The sequence below is a fragment of the Selaginella moellendorffii genome, unplaced genomic scaffold, assembly GCF_000143415.4.
Source record: "Selaginella moellendorffii unplaced genomic scaffold, v1.0 SELMOscaffold_13, whole genome shotgun sequence".
NCBI classification, from domain to species: Eukaryota; Viridiplantae; Streptophyta; class Lycopodiopsida; order Selaginellales; family Selaginellaceae; genus Selaginella; species Selaginella moellendorffii.
Window position 1 is genome coordinate 2,039,904 of NW_003314274.1, and position 21,144 is coordinate 2,061,047.

A 21,144-nucleotide genomic window follows, 5' to 3' on the forward strand; every position below is an offset into this window, starting at 1 on the left:
TAGCTCCGCCGCGCCGTCGCCAGCGTGATCCATCCCTGCATTCGCTCGTCCCAGAGGAGAAGCCCCCAAAATTTGTGCTCGCATAGCTAGGGTTAGGGTTTTGGAGGAGGGGGATGGAGAATGTGAAGCACCAGCGGCATCGCCATCGCCAGTCGCCATTCCCGGGAGCTGGCGATTTGCGGGTAAATTCCTCGTGAGAGCGAGCGAGCGAGCGAGCTAGCGATAGATGATTCTCTTCACTGTCGGGAAGCGCCAGCGGTAGATTCGTGGCGTAGCTACAGGGAAAAAAAGTAAGAAATTCTCGCGCAATGACGGATGAATCCTTGCTGCCGGAGATTTCCAGCCTCGCCATCCGCGACTCTCCGGCCCGGGCCGGCGATTCCGCCTCCTCCCCGCCAGATCTCGACGTGTCGGTGGCCCTGGATCACGCCGAGGCCGTGGTGCGCAAATGGGAGAATGGCACTGGCGAGCAGATGGTCTGGGAGATCTCCTCCGAGGACGCGCAGGATTATCTCCTCGCCGTGGATAGCCTCCAAGCTCTCCTTGGCGATGGCGATGGCGGCCCCGATGCTGCCAGGATCCAGGAGGTGCTGCGAATCGCCCAGGGGCGATTGAAGAGCGAGTTCAAGCACTTGCTCGCGATCCACACCGAGTGCGTCGACCCGAGCTGGCTGCCCGAGAGCTTCTCGGCGCCATCTTTCAGCTCCAACCCGGATCCATCCGACGAAGATGGTTCGTCAACGAATCCAGATGGTGTTTCCACCGAGCAGCAGTCGATGCGAGAGCAGAGCTTCATCATAGATCTCCTCCCGCCCGCCATCGTCGCGGACTTGAGCGACATAGCCCGGAGGATGGCCAACATGGATCACTCCCGTGACTGCATCGACGCTTACATCCTCGTCCGCAAGGGCGTCCTCGAGGACAGTATGTTCTTGCTGGGAGTGGAGAGGCTCTCGTCCGAGGACGTCCAGAAGATGGAGTGGAAGGTTTTGGAGCCGCGCATGAAGAAGTGCCTCAAGGCCATGAAGGTTTCGTTCAAGGTGCTGTTTGCGAGTGAGAGGTTTCTCTCCGACGAGGTTTTCGCCGTGGACCTCGAGGAGAGCGATACGTGCTTTGCCGAGATGGCCAACGACGCGGCGCTCGAGGTGCTCGACATGATCAGAGTGTTTGCGACGCCGGACAAGCCCGAGAAGCTGTTCCGGCTGCTGGACATGTACGAGACGCTCAAGGAGCTGCTGCCCGAGATCGAGTTGGCGTTCCAAGGACAGGTTTGCAGTCGAGTGCGCCAAGAGGCTGCTGATGTTCTCGATATACTCAGTGGTGCTGCCAGGGAGACCTTCGTCGGGGTGAAGAACGCCATCGAGACGAGCTTGTCGACGCAGCCGGTTGTCAACGGTGCCGTGCATCCCCTCACGCGGTACCTGATGAACTACCTCTCGTTTCTGTCCGAGTACATGGACACGATGAAGGAGCTCTTTGGTCACCAGGAGTCCGCGAACGGCGAGGCTGGTGTGGCTGGCGGCGACGAGACGAGCGAAGCCGCGGGTGCCGGTGAGGACGAGAACGAAGTTGGAGCTCTCCGATCGCCGCTGGTGCCGGTTTTGATGGAGATACTAGAGGCGCTGATGAGGCACACGGACGAGAACGCGAGGCTGTACAGAGACACGGTGCTGAGCACCATCTTCCTGATGAACAACACACACTACATCGTCCAAAAGGCCAAGCACGCTGGGATCCAGTTCGTCATCGGGGACTCTTGGCTGCGGAGGCACAGCTCGCTGGTGCGGTACCACGCCATGAACTACCAGAGGGTGGCGTGGGGGAAGATCTTCTCCTATCTCCGGGACGAGGGGATCCGGGGACCGGGGTACAACATCTCCAAGGAGATACTCAAGGAGAGATTCAAGAACTTCAACGCTGCGTTTGAGGAGATCCACAGGACGCAGGCGGGATGGGTGGTGTCGGACGGCCTCCGGGACGAGCTACGCGTTCTCATCAGTGACAAGCTCATCCCGGCCTATCGATCCTTCCTCGGGAGATACAGGGTCCACCTCGAAGGCATGAGACACTCGGAGAGATATCTCAAGTACTCGGTGGAGGACTTGGAGAACCTCATCAACAATCTGTTCGTGGGAGCAGCGCATGGTTCGATGAGCAGGCGACGATCCATCACCGGCGGAGGGTGAGCTTGAGTACGCGCTACGATCGAAGGAAACGAGAAAGCTAAAGTACCATCGGTGCGCGAGAAAAAAGTTCCAAGAGTTGAGGAACGAAGTGGTGAGGAGGATATCAAGTGGAGCGATAACGGAGCATGGATGGATTGACCAGGTTGCTTGCTACTCTCTCTCTCTCTCTCTCTCTCTCTCTTTCTCTCTTTTTTTCTTACTAAGCAACGTTTTTGAGGAGCGGGGATTTGTGGCTCTTTTCTTTTTCTCTCTTTTCTCTCCTCTTTTTGCTCCTGTACAGATTAGCGAGCCTCCAGTGGGAAGAAGAAATTTTCTCCACCTCTGGCAGCTGGCTGCTGTTGTGCTCTTGTCTGGGACTCTTTATTTCATAATGTAATAAAGCGCTGAAAATCAAAAACATCGTTTAAGATTATTCTAAAATTTTGTTCCCTTTTTACCTTTTGTTCAAATGTTCATCTAGGCTCTTGGATGGATTCTGTTTCGCAAAGACTGGTGGATCCATTTTTAGAGAACTCCATGTGACAGAGGATGATATAGTACCATGGTTTCATCAACATTGCTCGACTCTACTCTACATACTATACCTTTTGAAAATGGATGGCACAATATATTGCTTATGTGGTATTAAGGATGTTGCCAAGATGGCCAACGACGCAGCGCTCGAGGTGCTCGACATGATCAGCGTGTTTGCGACCCAGACAAGGGCCGAGAAGCTATTCCGGCTACTGGCCGAGATCGAGTAGGTAGCTGATGCTCTGGATCGATCTTGCCTTCGAGAGGGGCGAAATATTTTACCTGGGGATGGAGGAAATGGACCCGACGCTAGATGGCAAGTTTAAAATGCGAGGTAGCAAAGAAAAATGTGAAAAAAAATTAACTATCAAACAAATTGCCTCAAGGGAGTTCCTTGCAAACGGAACACAAGAAAATGCGAGTATATAGCAGCACACACTGCATGAAACCAGTAATCGCAAGCTATCCAGTGACCTCTCTCAGCTGTAACTTCAGAATCCTCCTTCCGGTGACATACTCCGCAGATGCCGATCGGCCGGTAGTTCCCGCGCTTAAATTCTTCAAAAGCGTTCTAAATTCTTCAATCGGACTCGTCAACCACTATTGTGCACTACTTTGCTGAGCTAACTCCGTTCTGGTTACCTTCGGAAGCGTTCCCCTTGAAGCTGGATACACGATTGGAAAGGCCATGATATATCAAGTATATACTGAGTGCTGCTGCGTAAGCAGAGGTTTTGGAGCTGCCTTCCTTAGTGGATAGACTTGCGTGGCTTTCATTGACCAGTGAACAGAACAATGGTCTCAGATGCAAAGCGAAAGCGCCACATCAAGTCCGAACCAGCACCATTGTCTGCTACGAAGAGTGTACACCTGTCACAGATGTAATCCAGGCTCGTGTACTGGCTATCAGCAATGTACACAGCCACCGCCTTGTTATCCAGGCGGAGCCTTTCACTATTTCACTTGTTTCCGTCTTAAGCCTCTCCATCGTTTCCGTCAGCGTCAGTCCATCAAACAGCGCCGTGCGAGCCATCACTCCATTCTCTGCATCCCACCAGCTCCAGCGGAAGAAGAATCCTTGAGGCTGCTTAGCGCGCTATAGATCTTATATTTGATGTCGTCCACGCTTTGCAAGTAGTTGTGCATCGCCAAAAGCGATAGGGGCTTATCTATAACAACCACATCACGGCCAGGGATCTCTGCCTGCAATGTGTTTGTACCAAATGGCAGAGCATAACACCGTCCAAAGTAGAAATACTGAATCGTGGCTTGATGTCTTTGACAGGCATGCCCTCTTTTGTTGTGAGCTGACTCACCACATCCCATAGAACCGCGGATATATATCATTGGTGATGATCTTCTCCGCACGCTCGTCAACCTGTAGAATGCCCCTGGACTCCACCATTTGTGTAGCATCTGACCAACCCCCAACATCGGTAAACATGTCGTACAAAGTAAAACCTGTTCGCAGAAAATAACCCCCTGTCAAAGACACCTGTAAGAACCGGCTTAGCCAGTGGTCGTGTTGCATAGACGACAATCCCCCTGGGCCGGATCTGGAGCAGTGATGCCCTGTGCCTAACGGGAGGGATGTCAGCCTCCCGTAAAAGCAGCTCCTCACTCAAATCGTCTAACTGTATAATTTCCTGTCGAAGTTGATGTCGGTTAGCAACATAGTTGGCCATCCAGTGTCGTTCAAAGATACCACCCGCATACTGACAGCAAGCTTGGATGAGTAGCCAGCGATAAGGCGTTACCCCTCTGTTCTTGCAGTAGAAGAAAATCTCCAGCCGAGTCAAAAGCAGCAACCGAAGTGCAAAAGTTACCGCTTCGCTACGTCTTCCACCAGGTTTCCGAAGTCCTTTGAGCCCCCGTTGCCGTGGTTATTCACCACGAAAAAGAGTCCAAAGTTCCATGCATAGAGTGTCCTCGTTTTATCACCATTGCAAACCGGGTGGTAGCAAGCCAAGGACTTGTCAAACGCATCGGTCCTTTGCTCATGCAAACAATGCAGCAAAAGTGTCTCCTCCATTACTGGAACAAATCCCCCCGTATAAATGCGTCCAGGAGCTTTTTGTCTAAGAGTCCCCGCAAATCGTCTAGAAATATGGATTTCTAACTTCAAACACAGGAAAAGGAGAACTGCAGAAACCAGCATTACAAACCAGACAGAGATAAAAAAGTAAGGTGGCAAGAAAAAGTAAACCTCCAAGGACACAGGGGTCTACCTATGGTGTGGTTCTGAGGTGAGATTCAAGCGTCCTCCGCAGCCAAGGTCAGGGGTGCTGGATTTTTTGCGGGACGCCTATGGGCATGAGCTTCTTGTAGATGTAGTTATGGACCAAAGTGTGGAGGGCGGCCAATACATCTACAAACGAGGTTTGTTCGTTGATGCATTTGGGATTTAATTGGCGTGAGGATTGTGCCTGCACTTCCTGTTTTCGCAGTCAGCGTGGCTGTAAATCTGTTGGTGCTGGTTGTGCTATGCCGTCCTTCTCGCACCTTGATTTGAGTGAGTAATTTGTTTCTGTCACAGTGGCTTCTCGACTGCACCACTTTCGTTGTTTGTGGAAGTGGTGTTGATGATTGATGATGATCTTTTCAGAATGCTTGAATTCTTCAGCGTTTGCCTGCTCTCTGTCCCGGTGTCTGGCTCATATAGCTTGTCCGAACAATGGAGTGTGTGTGTATGAATGATGGGCCTGGTTTTTGTTGCTAAGCGTGTGGTGGTGGGTGCCTGTTTTTTGTGGGTATTTTATTTTTCTTTTGGCAAGCATGGATACGACTGCTTGTTGGTTAGGGATGCTTCAGATGTGTTGCTTAGTTTTGTTTCGGTTCTAATGCACTGTTGCGGGACAAGTCTTCAGGCTGGTTGTTTGAGTTGCGTACGGTTTAGGGTTTATGGACCTATAAACCCTAATATCTTGTTCAAAATGAAAGAATATGCGTTATAGGATCTTAGCTTTATGCCCTTATCTTTTATGGAGGTGGGAGTGGAATTCAGCGTCAGGGCGAAAGGCTTGAGTCAATACTCATGTTCAAATCCTCGCCATAGTACGCTGGGATTTGGAGCTCTCAAAGCGGACAGGCGAGTTATAAGTACCAGAAGTAGAAATTTTCATGCCAGGGTTGCGACTGGAGAATCTCAAGGTAAATTTTCACTCGTATAGAAATTCTAGAAAGCTTTCTTTCACAATCGTTCAGTGGGGGAAGTGGATAGCAAAGTCGAGGAGAGCGTTCTGGTGCTAAAGGCCGCTGCCAAGAGCAAGAAAATCCCAGGTCCAGAGGTGTTTGCGGCATTTAGAGTTTTGGAGAAAGCCCGCGTGGATCCATCCAATTTTCTAGAGACTCTGGGAGGAAGTAGTGGAGCTGAGCCAAGGTGCTGGATGCTTGTCTTCACTTCTGGAGCCAAAGTGGTAAGAAAAACTTGTCATAAATCTAGAACTTTGCTCTTAGTTTTTGCTTTCGATTTGAAGGTGAGAGAAGCTTTGAAAGGTGGTGGTGGAGGTGGCACATACTTCCCATTCACCGCTGTGCAGCAATACAATGCCACTGTAAGTTTCCAAAAGTTTTCACAAAGATTCGTTGTTAACAATGTGGATCATCGCAGACAAAGAGCATACAAAACGGGCTCTACCTCGGCCCTCTTGGTGTGCTGGAATTCATGGGACGCTTCTCATGGTCCAAGAACAAGCTCTTCTTCATCTTCGATTCCCTGAGCTTCAAGGTTGGGCGTCTCGGCCCCTTCCAATTCGCGATCAGCAAGAAAGAAGAGCTGGATCGAGAGCCCGGGAACAAAGATCCCTTCTTCATCTGGTTCTACGCGGACGAAGAAATCGTCGTTGGAAAGGGGCGAGGAGGAGGCATTGCTCTGTGGGTGCGTTGCAATCGAAGAGTTTGAACCTCAGCCGCTAGATCAGAAACTGCAAATCTCAGGCGTTGGTTTTAATCGCATCGTGGCCGTCTGTTCTGAACCTGGCATCGACGGCCATGATGGGCGGGAGACGGACGGCCAAGATATGCGGAGGAAGGGAGTGAAAGTAGATGTGTTTGTTGTTTTAGGGTCTTCGCCGCCATAGCCAGTGTGGGGGGGAAGAAGATTTGTGGCGGAAGAGTAGTAGCAGCTCCAGATCTCTAGCAAAAGAAGGCCTCGCATCTCCGGTAAAGATCGTCCAATCCTCTCCTAGGGCTAGGGTTTTGTGGGCCGCGGCAAATCGGTTCCATGCGCGGCGCTGCCCTTCTCGTCCTGCTCTCTCCACCGCCAAGCCGCCGCCGGAGCGCGCCGTAACACTTTTCTTTGATTCTTTGTAGCCGCGCTGGAAATGGGTGAAGCCAAGGAGAACGACACTTATCAGGAGGAGCTTTTGGACTACGAGGAGGAAGAAGAAGCGGCCCCCGACGCCGTTGCAGCTAAGGGAGCGGCAGAAACAGTGAAAAAGTGAGTCTTTTCCTTTCCCTTTTTCTTCGCGACTCTTGCTAATGCTTGTTTCTTCTTCAGGGGCTATGTTGGTATTCACAGCTCCGGTTTTCGAGACTTTCTACTCAAGCCTGAACTCGTTCGAGCTATCGTTGATTGCGGTTTTGAGCATCCATCAGAAGGTTCGCAAAAGGCTTTAGATTTTCTTTTGTTATCGAGAGGGGTCTTATGAGGGTTTCCTTTTTCATGTTCGCTAGGTAATTATTCCTCGAGTTTAACACCCAACTTATCTTCCGAACAGTGCAATTCGAGTGCATCCCGCAAGCTATACTCGGAATGGATGTCATCTGCCAAGCGAAGTCCGGAATGGGAAAAACTGCCGTGTTCGTGCTTTCAACGCTGCAGCAGATCGAGCCACTGAAGGGGCAAGTTGCTGCTCTGGTCTTATGTCACACGCGAGAGCTAGCTTACCAGGTACAGTAGCTTTTCTTGAGATGTGCATACTAACGCTTTCTTTTTTCTCTAGATTTGCCACGAGTTCGAACGATTCAGCACTTATCTTCCAGACATCAAGGTTGCGGTTTTCTATGGTGGTGTCAACATCAAGACCCACAAGGACCTCCTCAAAAACGAATGCCCCCACATCGTCGTCGGCACACCAGGGCGTATTCTTCAGCTGACGAGGGAGAAGGAACTGAGCCTGAAGGGTGTTAGGCACTTCATCCTTGATGAGTGTGACAAGATGCTGGAGTCCCTCGGTATGGTCGGCTGGGTTGCTGCGATCGCTCTCCATCTCTTTCTTTGTGTTCCTGTACTAACCTTGGAGCTTCTATATAGACATGAGGCGCGACGTGCAGGAGATCTTCAAGCTGACACCCCACGACAAGCAAGTGATGATGTTCTCAGCCACCCTCAGCAAGGAAATTCGCCCGGTTTGCAAGCGGTTCATGCAAGATGTAATGTCCTGGTGTCACACTCTCATCCGACAGTTTTTCCTGGTTTGGGCATAGAGGCGTTCTGTTGGTATGCGTCCAAGGAACTCTGGGGCTGCTGCATGATGATTTCTAGTGTTAGTTCTTCTCTGCTACCGCCGAAAGACGGAACTATTTCCTGGCTGTGAGTGATGCGTGGGAAAGAACTTCTTTTAGGTGGTGCTTAGATAGTAAGTTCAGGTGACCTGGACCAGCTGCTGCATTTAGTCCAACGGAAGCTGTTAGCTTTGGTGCTTCGTTTTCTACAAGGAGTTCACCTCACCTATTGTTTCAATTGGCAGCCTATGGAGATCTATGTTGACGACGAAGCCAAGCTGACTTTGCACGGACTGGTGCAGGTAAGAAAGCGTTTCTTCGAGTTTTCTTGTTCTGACTTTGGCTCGTTTGCAGCACTACATCAAACTAAGTGAAGCTGAGAAAAACAGGAAGCTGAACGATCTTCTGGACGCTTTGGACTTCAACCAGGTGGTGATTTTCGTCAAGAGCGTGAACCGTGCGGCGGAGCTGAACAAGTTGCTGGTGGAGTGCAATTTCCCTTCTATCTGTATCCACTCGGGAATGTCACAAGAGGAAAGGTATGGTGGTAGTTTTTCATGTTTTTCTCGTGTGTACAAGGATATAGCTGACTGCCAATGCGGCATGTAGGTTGACGAGGTACAAGGGATTCAAGGAAGGGCACAAGCGAATTCTTGTGGCGACTGACTTGGTGGGGAGGGGCATAGATATTGAGCGCGTGAACATCGTGATCAACTATGATATGCCAGAATCCGCAGATACTTATTTACATAGGGTGAGCCTCTCTTTTTCCTTTCGAGTCATCCTCGAGAGCTCATCCTTTTCCTCTCAGGTTGGCCGAGCTGGACGATTCGGAACAAAGGGCTTGGCCATTACATTTGTAGCTTCTTCGACTGACTCGAACGTGCTAAATCAAGTGAGTATAGTTCCAAGTTTTCGAGTTTGTTCCTTTGTCTCGTTTTGTTTCTAGACAGTTCTCATGTTGGTAAATGCTGCACAGGTTCAGGAGAGATTTGAAGTAGATATTAAGGAGCTGCCAGAGCAGATCGATACCTCCACCTACAGTAAGCAATTTCTCATCGCTCGCAGTTCTCAGGGACTGATACTGTGTGTTGTGTGTTCTTCGCAGTGCCGTCTTAGTCTCAAGGAGGAACTGAAAAGAAGGATTTACTTTTTAAGGACTTCCATTTCTAAAGCTGTACAATGTTGAAGTTTTGTTGTAACGATGATTAAGAGTACTTATGATGATATGCACTGGAGAAAATATTTCTAAAATGATGGACATATCCCTGTAAAGGTGACGGCGGGCCCGCGACACAACACAGGAGCATGTGTTATGTTGAGAGGCTGGGAATTTACACTGGGGCCTTGTCAGGGACACTGTCCCTGGCAAAGCCACAGTAGCCAGCGAAGCACTAAGAAAGAAAGAAAGAAAGCGTTGCCACACCAACAAAAGTGGTGTGTGAGTGTGTGTGTAAGAGAGGAGGAAAGAAAAGAAACAAGCGAGGAAGAAGAAGAGAAGAGAGAGCTTGTCTGATTGCTCTCTGTGTGGCGCTGCGCAAAGAATTGATAGATGGTGTGAGAAATTCGTGGGGAATTTGGTGAAATCGATTGGGTTTTCTTCCCGTAAGATCGTTGCTGGGCGTGATTGCGACGGCCTCGATCGGCATTTTGCTCCGCTAAAGCGGATCTGGATCTACATTCCTTCGTCGCGTCCTTTCCCTTCTTGGATCTCCTGGCGATGAATTGATGAAGATCCAATCAATATGTCCCTTGGCTTTTGGGTAGATCTTGGCGATTCGGGAGGAGATTGGCGAATTGGATGAGAGGTAATGTGTCTAGTAGATGATGGCTTGATGGAATTGGAGAGATCTACCCGTACTGTAGCGTTCTAGACAGAGTCAAGCCTTGATCTATCTCTTTGTCGCTTTTCCTTCGTCCACTCTATCTAAATCTTTTGCCTTTGGCATGGGTTTGCAGGTTTTCTGCTTCGTCGCCTTCTTTCTTCTCTTCTGCCGCTTTGATTGATTGACATGGGGAAGTCTACGCGGTGGCTGCTGGCCTTGATTGGCCTCAAGAAATCCTCGAAAAAAACCTCAGTGGAAGAACAAGATGTGGTAAGCTCCAGATAGTTTACTTCTATGATAATGTTTTCCACACTTTAGAGGAAGAGCAGCAAAGACAAGAGACGATGGAGCTTTGGGAAATCAGCAGCGGCCCCGGCAGACTTCGTGAAATCCAGCTCCAGTTCCGCGAGAGAGATGGATCACAGCCAAAACGAGCAGGCCAAGCACGCGATTGCGATCGCGGCTGCGTCCGCTGCCGCCGCCGAGGCCGCCGTCGCTGCTGCTCATGCCGCTGCTGCGGTGGTCCGCCTCACTGGCGCTGCAAACTACGCTAGTCCAGTTTTCGAGCTCATCAGTCGCGAGGAATGGGCCGCTATCAAAATCCAGACTGCCTTTCGTGGCTACTTAGTAAGTTGTTCTTCGAGCTCGCCACCTTGCTTCTTATCGAGAGCTTGATTGTTTTTCTAGGCTCGGCGAGCTTTGCGTGCGCTGAAGGCAGTGGTGAGGATCCAGGCATTGTTTCGAGGCCACCGAGTTCGAAAGCAGGCCGCCATAACTTTACGATGCATGCAAGCTCTTGTCCGAGTCCAGGCCCGAGTTCGAGCTCGCCGGGTCCGGATGTCCAAGGAAGGTCAGGCTGTCCAGCAGCAGCTCCTGGAGCGCAGGGGACGCTATCGAAAATCCATGGTTTGTTCATTGTTTTTTCTTTCGATAGTCCATTTTTTCATTCTTTTTGTTTTCTTCGATCGTAGGATGGATGGATTGCAAGCACTGGCACTGTGGAGGATTTCCATGCCAAGAACGAGCGAAAGCACCTGGGAGCGATGAAACGGGAGCGAGCTCTGGCCTATGCATTCTCCCAATCAAACCAGGTCTGTGTAGGGATTTTGCTCATGTTGAGAGAAAATCGTGCTTGTTTGTCATGTCTCAAAACAAATTTCTCTTTTTCTATCTCTGGAGTCCAATGTTTCTTTTTGCATGTATAGATTGCGAGTGATGGTTCTGTGCTCTCAAAGTCGTCAAAATTCTATCTTTTACATCCCTGGAGATTTTTTTCTTTCTTTTGGCATGTATGGATTGCTCAAAGTTCGGGTGGTGGTCTCTTTTTACTATTTCGTATGTTTCTCTAGCTGGCTTTCTCGCTATTCTCAAAACTCTTTCGCAAGTTCATCCAGATCACGATGTGTGTGTATTATAGCCACATTTTCATGGTCAATTACTTTGGTTCTGTTTCTATGATATAGCTGACGAAGTTGCTGGCCGAGTTGCAGAGCCGAACAGCATCACCCATGGTGATCGACTGCGAGCCCGACACCCCGCACTGGGGCTGGAGCTGGCTCGAGCGATGGATGGCGGCGCGGCCCTGGGAGAATCCTTTCGAGGCCACCAGTCCGGTCGATTCCGGCTGCACCAAGATCGTCGAAGTCGACTATAACAACCAGTCCGCCAACAAGCTAAATCCAGCCAAAGCTCCGCCGCCACCACCTTTGTCATCAACACCACCGAGCAGCAACACAGCCATAGCAAAACCCGCCAAGAAACGATCCGGCTCCGCCTCGGAATCCATCCCGGACGCGCACAAGATCGTGATTCCAAGCCCCACGAATCCAGCGCCTCCAATCGCCACTGATCGCCACGGACTTTCCCCCAACGCGCAAAACTTGCTCTCTCACCCGAGTCCAGTGATCGACCACCACCACCACGCCGATCAATCCTCCAGCGCTGCCGCCATTGCCGCTTCTCCAAAAGATCTCCTGGCTCTGGACGACTGTTTCGCCAAGAACACCCTCAAGCCTCTCAAGAACGCTGCTGCTGCTGGTGTGGGTACCAGCGCGGAAAACCAGAGCTTTGTCCAGGATTTCCAGCAGGGGATCATCCGGGACATGGATCTCACCCTCGCCGGATCCTCGTCCGAGCTCCCGGCGGCGGCGGTGCCGAGCTACATGGCCACCACGCAGTCGTCCAAGGCCAAAGTTCGCTCCCACAGCACGCCCAAGCAAAGGCCAGAGCAGCTCTTGGGCTTGACGATGCCCGACACTCCCAGGAAGAGCATGAGAAACTCCATGAATGGCGGGCACGCCCTCCTCCTCGCCGCCACCACCGCCAGTGGAAGTTTCTCCTCCGCCACCGCTGCCGCCAATAATGCTGGCTCCATCGCTGGAGCCCTGCTGAGAAGAGGCGGGAGCGCTTCCTCCTCGCAGCACGGCAATGGCAGAGGCTTCTCCACTGGATCCATGGCGCTGGATAGATCCTTGATCTCTCTCAAGGATGGCCACGCGAGCTTGTCCATCAATGGCGACATGAGAAAGCCCTTTAGATTCTAGTCTTCTTCCAAAAGAACTGGAGGACAACGAAGTGTAAGTATACGTAGTTCGTGTGTGAATAATACATATCTCCTCCATACTCGTGTCTCGCGGGAAATTTCAAAATTTAAAAAGATACTTTTCAAATATACCAAATTCGATTTGCTTCTCGAAGAAGAATATCCTTAGGAGTAGCTTATTGTAGGAAATTTAAATGTCGGGAGTGGAAAAACAACGTTCACTGGCCCTCCGTACACCGGGCAGTCAAACCTGTGGCATATTCTCCTAGCCGTGCATACGGATTGCTGGAATTGGCGCCAAACGCCACAGGCCGTTGGATGGGCATATTCCAGATAGGGTAAGCTCTCTGTTAGGTGCATTTATGATCTTTAGTAGGGGTTTTTATTGGCTGCGCCGGTGGCAGTGGCGATCGATTAGTTCCTTCGATCTTCTCTATTTTTTTAGCAGGGTTTCTCCTTCCGGGGCATTGACAAGCGAAGCATTGATCAGTGTTGCAGTAGGATCCAGGGCGCAGCACACAGCGCTTCTTCCACTTCTTTCTTTTCTCTTCTTTACTCTCCCGGCAAGGGTTCGCTGGGCTCGCATTTGACAGTTCCGTGACAGGAATCCCTGGAAAGCTCCCATTTCTCGCGGCAATAAGGAAGGTGAAGTGAAATATCGGGAGCATTGCTGGGATCTTCAGTGATTTCGCATGGCTTGGCGATCTAGCTAGCGATATTTCGGGGAGCGATGGAGGAATCGGGGGAATTTCGCATGGATGTGAGCAGGGAAGTGGCGAGCACTAGCGGCAGGCGATCCAATTCGCTCCATTTGCAGCTCGGCGATGTGTTGCATGGCGGCAGCAGCAGCAGCAGTAGCCAGATCGTGCTCGAGGTCACGCTTGACGTTCACAGGGATTCGATCTCGCTTAAGAGCGTCGCCCCGGCTGGAAATCCCGAAAATATCCTCCGCTTGCATTCGTGGGATAGAATGTTGCATCATGGCAAATCGGAGATGGAGCTCAAGAAGGTGGGGCGCAATGGGAGCTCCGCGCGGATTTTGCCGCTGAATTTCTCCCCGGATGGCGAGCGCGGCCAGCTCTCGAGATCGATGTCCGGCACGGAGTATGCGATCGAGGGCTTGCGCTTCATCGAGAAGACAATTGCCAGCAAGAACGCAAAGTCTCAGTGGGAGGCTGTGGAGCTTAGATTTCACAAGCTCGCCAACGAGGAGTGTCGGCTTTCACGCTCGGACTTTGGGGAATGCATTGGTAAGCCAACAAGACAGAGTTTGATGGAAAAGCTGACGATCGTTAACTACTCAGGAATGAGCGATTCCAAGGAATTTGCGGAGTTGCTGTTTGATGCTCTAGCCCGGCGGAAAGGCCATGACGAGCTGTGGACCGCTTCGAAGGAAGAACTCCGGGACTTTTGGCTTCAAATCACGGACAAGAGATTTAGCTCTCGATTGCAAACATTTTTTGACTTGTAAGTTGTCCAGTCTTTTCTTTGATTGTTCTAAATTTTATCCATAGGTGTGACACGGATCTGGACGGTCGCATATCAGAAAACGAAGTGAAAGAGGTACATATGGAGTTGATTTTACTCCCTCTGCTTTTGTTTGAGCGCTAAACTAAAGGAACAAGCCCCGGATTGCAGATAATTCTACTCAGTGCGTCGGCGAACAAGCTCTCGTTTCTGCAAGAGCAAGCTGAAGAATACGCAGCTCTCATCATGGGAGAACTCGATCAGAATAAACAAGGATATATTGAGGTAAGAAGCTTCCTACCACGCAACCTTTCAACGTTCAACTTATTTCAGGTGAAACAACTTGAACGGTTGATGCGAGAGCCGATCGCACTCGCTGAGGATCCGTCCTATGGGTACGCGTGTGCTCCAACTTTACACTCTCGAAGAAGAAACCGATTGCATTTACTCCAGAGAACGATCAAGTACTTCGCTCTGGACAACTGGCAGCGGATATGGGTGCTGTGCGTGTGGTTTCTCGCCATGACCGGTCTTTTCACCTGGAAGTTCATAGAGTACAAGAACAGAGCCGCTTTTAAGATCATGGGATACTGTGTGTGCACGGCCAAAGGCGCTGCGGAGACTTTGAAACTCAACATGGCATTGGTCCTGCTGCCAGTTTGCAGGATCACAATCACGTCCTTACGCTCCACTGTTTTCGGATCCATACTACCTTTCAACGACAACATCAACTTTCACAAGGTATGACTTCGTTTGTTCCTGTGTTTGTACGCATGCTTTCTTACGATGGCCTGTTTTCCAGCTTATTGCTGCAGCGATTTTGTTCGGCGTTTTGCTTCACGGAGGAACTCATATTGCTTGTGACTTCCCCAAGATGGCCAACGCAAACAGTCGTATATTTCTTGATACTATTGGGCATGGTTTCCACGGCCGGCAACCATCTTTCCTTGGCATATTGGCTTCGATTGAGGGGATTACGGGGATTATTATGGTGGTCCTGATGTCGATAGCTTTCCTTCTTGCAACGCACTGGTCCCGCAAGAACATCGTCAGGCTCCCTTGGCCCCTCCACAGGTTAACAGGATTCAACGCATTTTGGTACTCGCATCATCTTTTTATTTTGGTCTACGCCCTGCTGATCATACACTCGGTGTTTCTCTTCCTGACCCCAGACTGGCAGCAAAAGACGGTACCTACATTATGATCTGATTGACTTCTGATATTTTTTGTACTGCAGACGTGGATATATCTATCCTGTCCATTGCTGCTGTACGTTGGCGAGAGGTTCCTGCGCGTTTTAAGATCGAGGCAGCATCGAGTCAACATAGTAAAGGTAACTTTCCGCAGCAAATTGTCTCTCACGCTGAAACTTTGTTTCACAGGCAGCAATTCATCCTGGCAACGTTCTTGCCTTGGACATGACAAAACCTCCAGGCTTCAAGTATCGGAGTGGCATGTACATGTTTCTGCAGTGTCCAGCGATCTCGCCATTCGAGTGGTAAAAATCTTGGTGACCCTAGCAAGCAGATTGAAACACTTTTTCTTCTTCTTTTGTGTGGCCAGGCATCCCTTCTCGATCACGTCTGCGCCCGACGACGAGTTTTTAAATGTGCACATACGGACGGTGGGGGACTGGACCAAGGAAATGAGGAAAATCTTTGCCAAGGTTTGTTTGCTTCCCCTTCAATGCCTGTCCTGATCCACAGTTGTGCGTAGGCAGTTGACACTAGCTCTTCCATCGACGATTCACGGTCAGTGATCCCAACAACCAAACGTTTCCGTTAGTCCGCGGCTGGCTGGCTTACATCCCCTGACAGGTTTCCAAAGCTCTACATTGATGGACCTTATGGCGCTCCTGCTCAGGACTACCGAAAGTATGACGTGATGCTCCTCGTTGGCTTGGGAATCGGAGCTACACCTTTTATCAGCATCTTAAAGGACATGCTCAACAACATCAAATCCACGGAGCAACAGTCGGTAAGCTTCTCTCTTTTGTTTTCTTGTTCTTTTCTTAGCACAAGTTGTGTTGCTTGCTTGCTCGCAGGACATAGACTTTAGCAAGCCGTTTGATAGCCCGAGAAGAAAGAGCCGCAAGTCTCGTGGCCCAACAAACGCCTACTTCTACTGGGTCACCAGAGAGCAAGGCTCGTTCGAGTGGTTCAAAGGCGTCATGAATGAGGTGGCCGAAATAGATCACAAGGTCAGCCACTCGTCACCAATCTTAAGTCAGCCCCGCAACCACGATAGAAGCTCTTGGTTGATTGACTCAAAAGAAAAGATTTATTGCTGACGTATAAAGGTTTTGCTTCCGCAGGCAGTAATTGAGATGCACAACTACCTCACAAGCGTGTACGAGGAAGGTGACGCGCGCTCGGCTCTCATTGCAATGGTACAAGCTCTACACCACACCAAAAACGGCGTGGATATCGTCTCGGGCACCCGGGTAAAAAACTTTCATCCCCAGAGCTTTCGCTAAGATCTTCTTTTCTTCTTCTTTGTGCCCAGGCACGCACTCACTTCGCAAGGCCAAACTGGGACAAGGTGTTCGCACGTCTCACTGCCACACACGACAATTCAAGGATAGGTAAGAAGAAGAGAAGAAAATGATGAGAGCAAACTCCACTTACTTTGGTTGTTGTTAGGAGTGTTCTACTGCGGGCCTTCGCAAGTCGCCAAAGAGTTAGATGTGCTGTCCCGGAAATATTCCCAAGAGTCCAACACCAAATTTATATTCCACAAGGAGAACTTTTAGGCCGCGCGAAAAGAGCAGTGGAAAAAGAGGAAGAACCTCTCTTTCTCTTCGCTGCAACAGTGGTAGCCTTTTATGCAAGAGCACGACGCTCTACCTCATCCCAGTAGAAGTTTGGTGGCCATTGTCAGCGGGCCTGGACCACGTCACCACTGGATATATTATGTATAGCTATCGCAACACGAAAATAAATTACAAATCCACATTGTACCTGCCATGTCGGTGCTCCAAAATCTTTCCAAAGGTTTGGCTGGCCACCAAAATCTATCGTCATCCACCGCAAGAAGAATCCACGGCTATGTGATGCTAAAACAACCAGCAATATAAAATTGTGAGCGTCTCAGCTCTTGATAACAATACTTACGCATTGCTCTCTCAGCTATGTTTGTTGATCTCTTATTGCGGTGCGAGGATCGCTTTAATGCAGTTTGTTGGTTGGAAAGAAAACCTAAACCCCGCGGCATGCCAACTTGCTTGAACAACCCCGCTCTGTTGCTTCCGTTGTGGGGAGCTGTCAAGATGGACGCACTCTCTCACTGACGATCCACTTCAACCATTTGGATGTCATTAGGCGAGAGTAGCACGCCTGGAGTTTGTTGAGCAAAGTCGTCCAGGCTGTCCGGGAACAAACTCGTAGATATACCAAGCGACGAGTTCCCGTTTAACAGCAGGCTTTGCCTGTGCTCGAACGTCCCACCCACAGCTCCCAATGAATCGGCCAAACAGGACGGTACACGAGCAAAGTTAATGCAAAAACAAGTTTTCCACTGCAATGAAGAATCGCTCACCCAATACAGGTCCAAAGCCGATGAGCGGAGCAAATCAGAGCTGGATGTGCCTTGCGACGTCCCGAGTAGCGAACAAGCGGCAGATTCCTGGACATAAAACGCTGGAGTAAATAAAAACACAGAGAGACGCTGGAAGCATGCATACCCGAGCTGGTGGCACAACCCGAATGTGCTCCGTTTTGAAAGAAAACTCATCGCATGTTTCTTCACCTCCCCACACCGAAGGCGTCAAAGAATATCGATCGGTGTCGTGCTTGGAGGCGTCATTCAATACAATGAAGCGATCAACCGAATAAGCTCCCAGTAAATCCTGCAAAAGCCCGCAAGATTTGCAAGCACGTCGAACTGTTAGCTTACCTCATCTCGCCAAAGCCGCTGGCCGAAGGGCAGCGACCACATTTCTGACACAAATGCTGTAGAACAGAGCTTATGCTTTTTGAGGCCTTTAGCGTCAGCTCAAGGTGCGGATGTTTTAGTCTTGTCGTCAATTGGAAAAAGGTGCTGCTAAACCGAGCGTCAGCGTTTCAAAAACAGACGTGCCAAAATTCCAGTGATTTCTGCTTCTCCATATTATATTCTTCCAGTTCTCCACCTCCAATGATCTTGCTATTTCGCTCGGATTCAGGAACCGTTTTGGGTTCCAAAACGCTATCTGCAGACATTTTAACTAACACACACACACACACACACACGAAAAACTGCAAAAAAGAGCAGATCACTAGCTGCTTCAAGTTGAGGCACTAGTACTAGAGCCCGTATCTACAATATTTTCTTGACGTCACCAGTAGCAATACTGGCAGGTTTGTCCGTGCTTGCCTTAACCTTCTTTTTAGCTTTCTTCCGATCCTTCAGATGATGTTGCTCCTAAATTAGACATAAAAATGCATCAGGAGAGTCCACAGTAATGAGCATACATACCAAAGCAGTCGTAAATGCCGAGGCTTCAAAATGGAGCTTAAAAGACGAGCACTTGAACTTTTCCAAAGCGACCACCTGAAACAAAAGATTTAAATGTCTAAGACAAATGAGACCCACCTCACCAACTGAATCTACATCTTTGGAGTCCCTCGCATTGAACTTGTTCATGCGCTTAATATGGCGGACCTCCAGGCTACATACCAATTAAAACAGGATCTTTAGAACAAGACAAACTAAACCTTTGGAACATCGATTGGCTACCGTAAGGGAATGGCTGTTGTACCCTTCGAGTATGGTATGGACTAGCAGGTTTTCAACCTGGAAAACAATAAATTATTTACAAGAGCCACCACTAGCTTGTCCTGTTACTGGGTAGTCTTTAAGTTCCTCCATGAAGTTGTAATGCATCGTTTGCTATGTTAGAGCAAGCATCCCTAGCAAACATGTTTAGAGCACAACCACCTTTTCGCCATTGCAGCTTTTCAGCAGTGGCATTTGATACCATCAACCGTGTGATACACAAAAACCTATAATATTCTGAAAATAGGACACAAGTTTCGAGAATTCAATGCTAAAGAACGATGTGGCTTTAAAAAAGAAGCAGTGTTCAACCATAGGATGCATTAAGATATTCAGTTACTTGTTTGGGAGTAGACGTGAACAGTATCGAGGCTGTGCTCCCCCCAACACTAATATAAGATGAAACAAGTTATGATAGCAAAACAAAACAGTCATCAAACCCGACCTCCATCAAGACCGATGCCAAATCCTTGTCCCCGATGCCCAAGCATATTGGCAGGAGGTACATGCACCTCTTCCATGACAGCCAATTAAAACGAGTATCCAACAAGCTTTAAAAGAAGTGGTAAGTTGATCGAGACATCCCCTTTCAGCGATCTTGTTCGAGCTCTCACCAGGTATAAGTCCTTAGCACTTCCTCTGCTGATGAAAGCCTGAAAGATGAGAAACAATTCTGGGTCTTGGAGTCGTACTAGACCTTTGATCAATTGAGAATGTAGTCAGACCGTGCTGCTGTGTGAGTTCGAGAAAAGTGTCAACACTTGAAAGTTGAGAGAAGTAATTTTTGCCTGTAAGGATGCAGCAACTCCCCAAGTTTTGGAAGCCAGTAATCGTTCCCAAACCTACACACCACAGAGTTAGAAAAAAGCAAGGAACGAAACATTGGAAAGACTACGAAGATATCCTGCAGAGCAGCACATCGGTTGAAAACTTGCTTCACTCACCAACGATGGAAGAATAGAATCGCCTCAACACCAAAGATGTGGCTATTGCCTAACACCACAAAGCGCAATAAACAACAACGCCAGCTAGTTCATCCCCCCAAAATATTTTCAAATTTTGCAATCTAGTGATTAAATTTTTAAAGCCTTAGTTGCATTAAAACTTAAAAACCTAGAGGTACTTGATTAAGACTTGAAGAACAACTGCATGAAAATTCTTTGAGAACGTTTTCTTTTCCGAGAGAAAGAAAGAAAATCACTTACTGAAATCTCAGTTGACGTCGATCCACCAATGGATCGATTTAATCGCACCCGCAATCGCTCACCCTTGCACGTAATGAACCCCCAGAGGCTCGAGAGAGCACTCCATTTCCTCCACATATCCTTCACATATCCCCCTGTCCCAGGTCGATGGAATCCAACGGAAAAGACGTTGGAGAGGCATAGCCGCGTTTAATGAAGCATCCCTGCGGAAAACACAAACAAAAAAGCGGTTAAGCGAGCTCAAAGATCTGGTACCTTAGAAGGCAGGAGCACTGAGAAAAAAGTCACTTGAATGGAATCCTTGATATTTGTTTCTACCTTTCCGTCTAATTCCTGGGCAGCTACATGAGTTGCTACTGCAAGCTTCTACTTCTATGCCTCTTCCTCATCATTTTTGATCAGGTTGATGTGAGCTAGAGCTCTTCCACAATTACTGGATGTTGAACGTGCTACTTCAATAGCTCTTTGCTAGAGAATCTTATGGTAATTTCCAGATGAGGATGATGCCAAGGTAGAGTGATCCACAAAAGGCTGCCTCTGGATAAGCTGTTGTCAAGGAGAATGCAGCTTCAGGTGGAGATGCCAATAACATGTTGTATCATGAGTGTTCAAGCACACTAGCGTGGACAATGAAGAGGACATGTCTCAGCTAAGAGTCTTATAGCTCAAATCTCCTCAACCAGTTTGAGCTGTTGCTCCTATTGCTGTTAGAGAAGCACTTTGTATTCCTTAAATTCAGCTAATGCTGATTCTATGGCTGAACTCATTTGCTTGGCTGCTAGCTAGATGCGACTAAACATTTGCAGCAAGTCAAGTTTTTCATGCTAGTTTTGACTTGGCATTTTCAAAAAGGCATTATCATTGGATTTTATACTATTCTTTAGCAATGTGGAAAGTTTTCTTAGTTTCACCAAGAAGTTGATTATCACATAGCACTTTTGGCAAGCAAGTCTTCTAACTTTGACACAGATGTCAAGACAAAGGATTTGAGTGGAATGACTCATTTCAACTTAGCTAGAGGTGATCTTTTCCCTAGCAACCAGAAAGAGTTCATCAAGTTCCTATCCCACTAGCACAAGAACCCACACCCCCTCCACTTTTAGCACCAGCTGTCCACATTTTATAGTGAGGAATGGAGCTGCTTTGAGTCGAGCTTGGGGATATTAGTGGATGATTATATTGTGATGTTTTCATCCTATTGCTCT

General features: G+C 48.9%; 5 protein-coding genes across 7 annotated transcripts; all 5 read left to right on the forward strand.

The window, feature by feature from the left end:
- The first annotated feature begins 275 nt into the window (after nt 1–275).
- Nucleotides 276–2,601, forward strand: LOC9646258 (exocyst complex component EXO70A1). The gene has a single exon (XM_002969777.2). It carries the CDS (start codon nt 309–311, stop codon nt 2,184–2,186), a length of 1,878 nt encoding a protein of 625 aa, XP_002969823.1. The 5' UTR covers nt 276–308; the 3' UTR covers nt 2,187–2,601.
- Nucleotides 2,602–5,643: 3,042 nt separating this feature from the next.
- On the forward strand, nt 5,644–6,673 carry LOC9646259. The gene is made up of 4 exons (XM_002969778.2): nt 5,644–5,849; nt 5,904–6,115; nt 6,176–6,253; nt 6,310–6,673. The coding sequence occupies exons 1-4, from the start codon at nt 5,666–5,668 to the stop codon at nt 6,598–6,600; spliced, it is 765 nt and encodes a 254-aa protein (XP_002969824.2). The 5' UTR covers nt 5,644–5,665; the 3' UTR covers nt 6,601–6,673.
- An 84-nt stretch (nt 6,674–6,757) lies between these two features.
- On the forward strand, nt 6,758–9,373 carry LOC9645580 (DEAD-box ATP-dependent RNA helicase 56). 2 transcript variants are annotated; one of them, XM_002969779.2, is made up of 12 exons: nt 6,758–6,860; nt 7,011–7,137; nt 7,198–7,298; nt 7,418–7,590; nt 7,643–7,874; nt 7,954–8,072; nt 8,390–8,446; nt 8,499–8,683; nt 8,754–8,898; nt 8,956–9,039; nt 9,124–9,187; nt 9,253–9,373. In XM_002969779.2, the coding sequence occupies exons 2-12, from the start codon at nt 7,022–7,024 to the stop codon at nt 9,261–9,263; spliced, it is 1,287 nt and encodes a 428-aa protein (XP_002969825.1). In that variant the 5' UTR covers nt 6,758–6,860; nt 7,011–7,021; the 3' UTR covers nt 9,264–9,373. The 2 variants fall into 2 exon arrangements, with proteins under 2 accessions (XP_002969825.1, XP_024530756.1); XM_024674988.1 differs by lacking the exons at nt 6,758–6,860; nt 7,011–7,137 and having other exon boundaries at nt 7,374–7,590.
- Nucleotides 9,374–9,455: 82 nt separating this feature from the next.
- On the forward strand, nt 9,456–12,592 carry LOC9645581 (protein IQ-DOMAIN 1). 2 transcript variants are annotated; one of them, XM_002969780.2, is made up of 6 exons: nt 9,456–9,952; nt 10,104–10,240; nt 10,289–10,597; nt 10,658–10,876; nt 10,942–11,061; nt 11,434–12,592. In XM_002969780.2, the coding sequence occupies exons 2-6, from the start codon at nt 10,157–10,159 to the stop codon at nt 12,511–12,513; spliced, it is 1,812 nt and encodes a 603-aa protein (XP_002969826.1). In that variant the 5' UTR covers nt 9,456–9,952; nt 10,104–10,156; the 3' UTR covers nt 12,514–12,592. The 2 variants fall into 2 exon arrangements, with proteins under 2 accessions (XP_002969826.1, XP_024530755.1); XM_024674987.1 differs by having other exon boundaries at nt 11,461–12,592.
- Nucleotides 12,593–12,916: 324 nt separating this feature from the next.
- On the forward strand, nt 12,917–16,945 carry LOC9645582 (respiratory burst oxidase homolog protein A). Its single transcript, XM_024674986.1, has 15 exons — nt 12,917–13,762; nt 13,817–13,979; nt 14,027–14,075; nt 14,151–14,264; nt 14,313–14,720; nt 14,782–15,168; nt 15,217–15,312; nt 15,362–15,477; nt 15,543–15,645; nt 15,696–15,730; nt 15,797–15,956; nt 16,024–16,179; nt 16,294–16,422; nt 16,485–16,563; nt 16,622–16,945. The coding sequence occupies exons 1-15, from the start codon at nt 13,243–13,245 to the stop codon at nt 16,729–16,731; spliced, it is 2,625 nt and encodes an 874-aa protein (XP_024530754.1). The 5' UTR covers nt 12,917–13,242; the 3' UTR covers nt 16,732–16,945.
- Nucleotides 16,946–21,144: the final 4,199 nt, after the last annotated feature.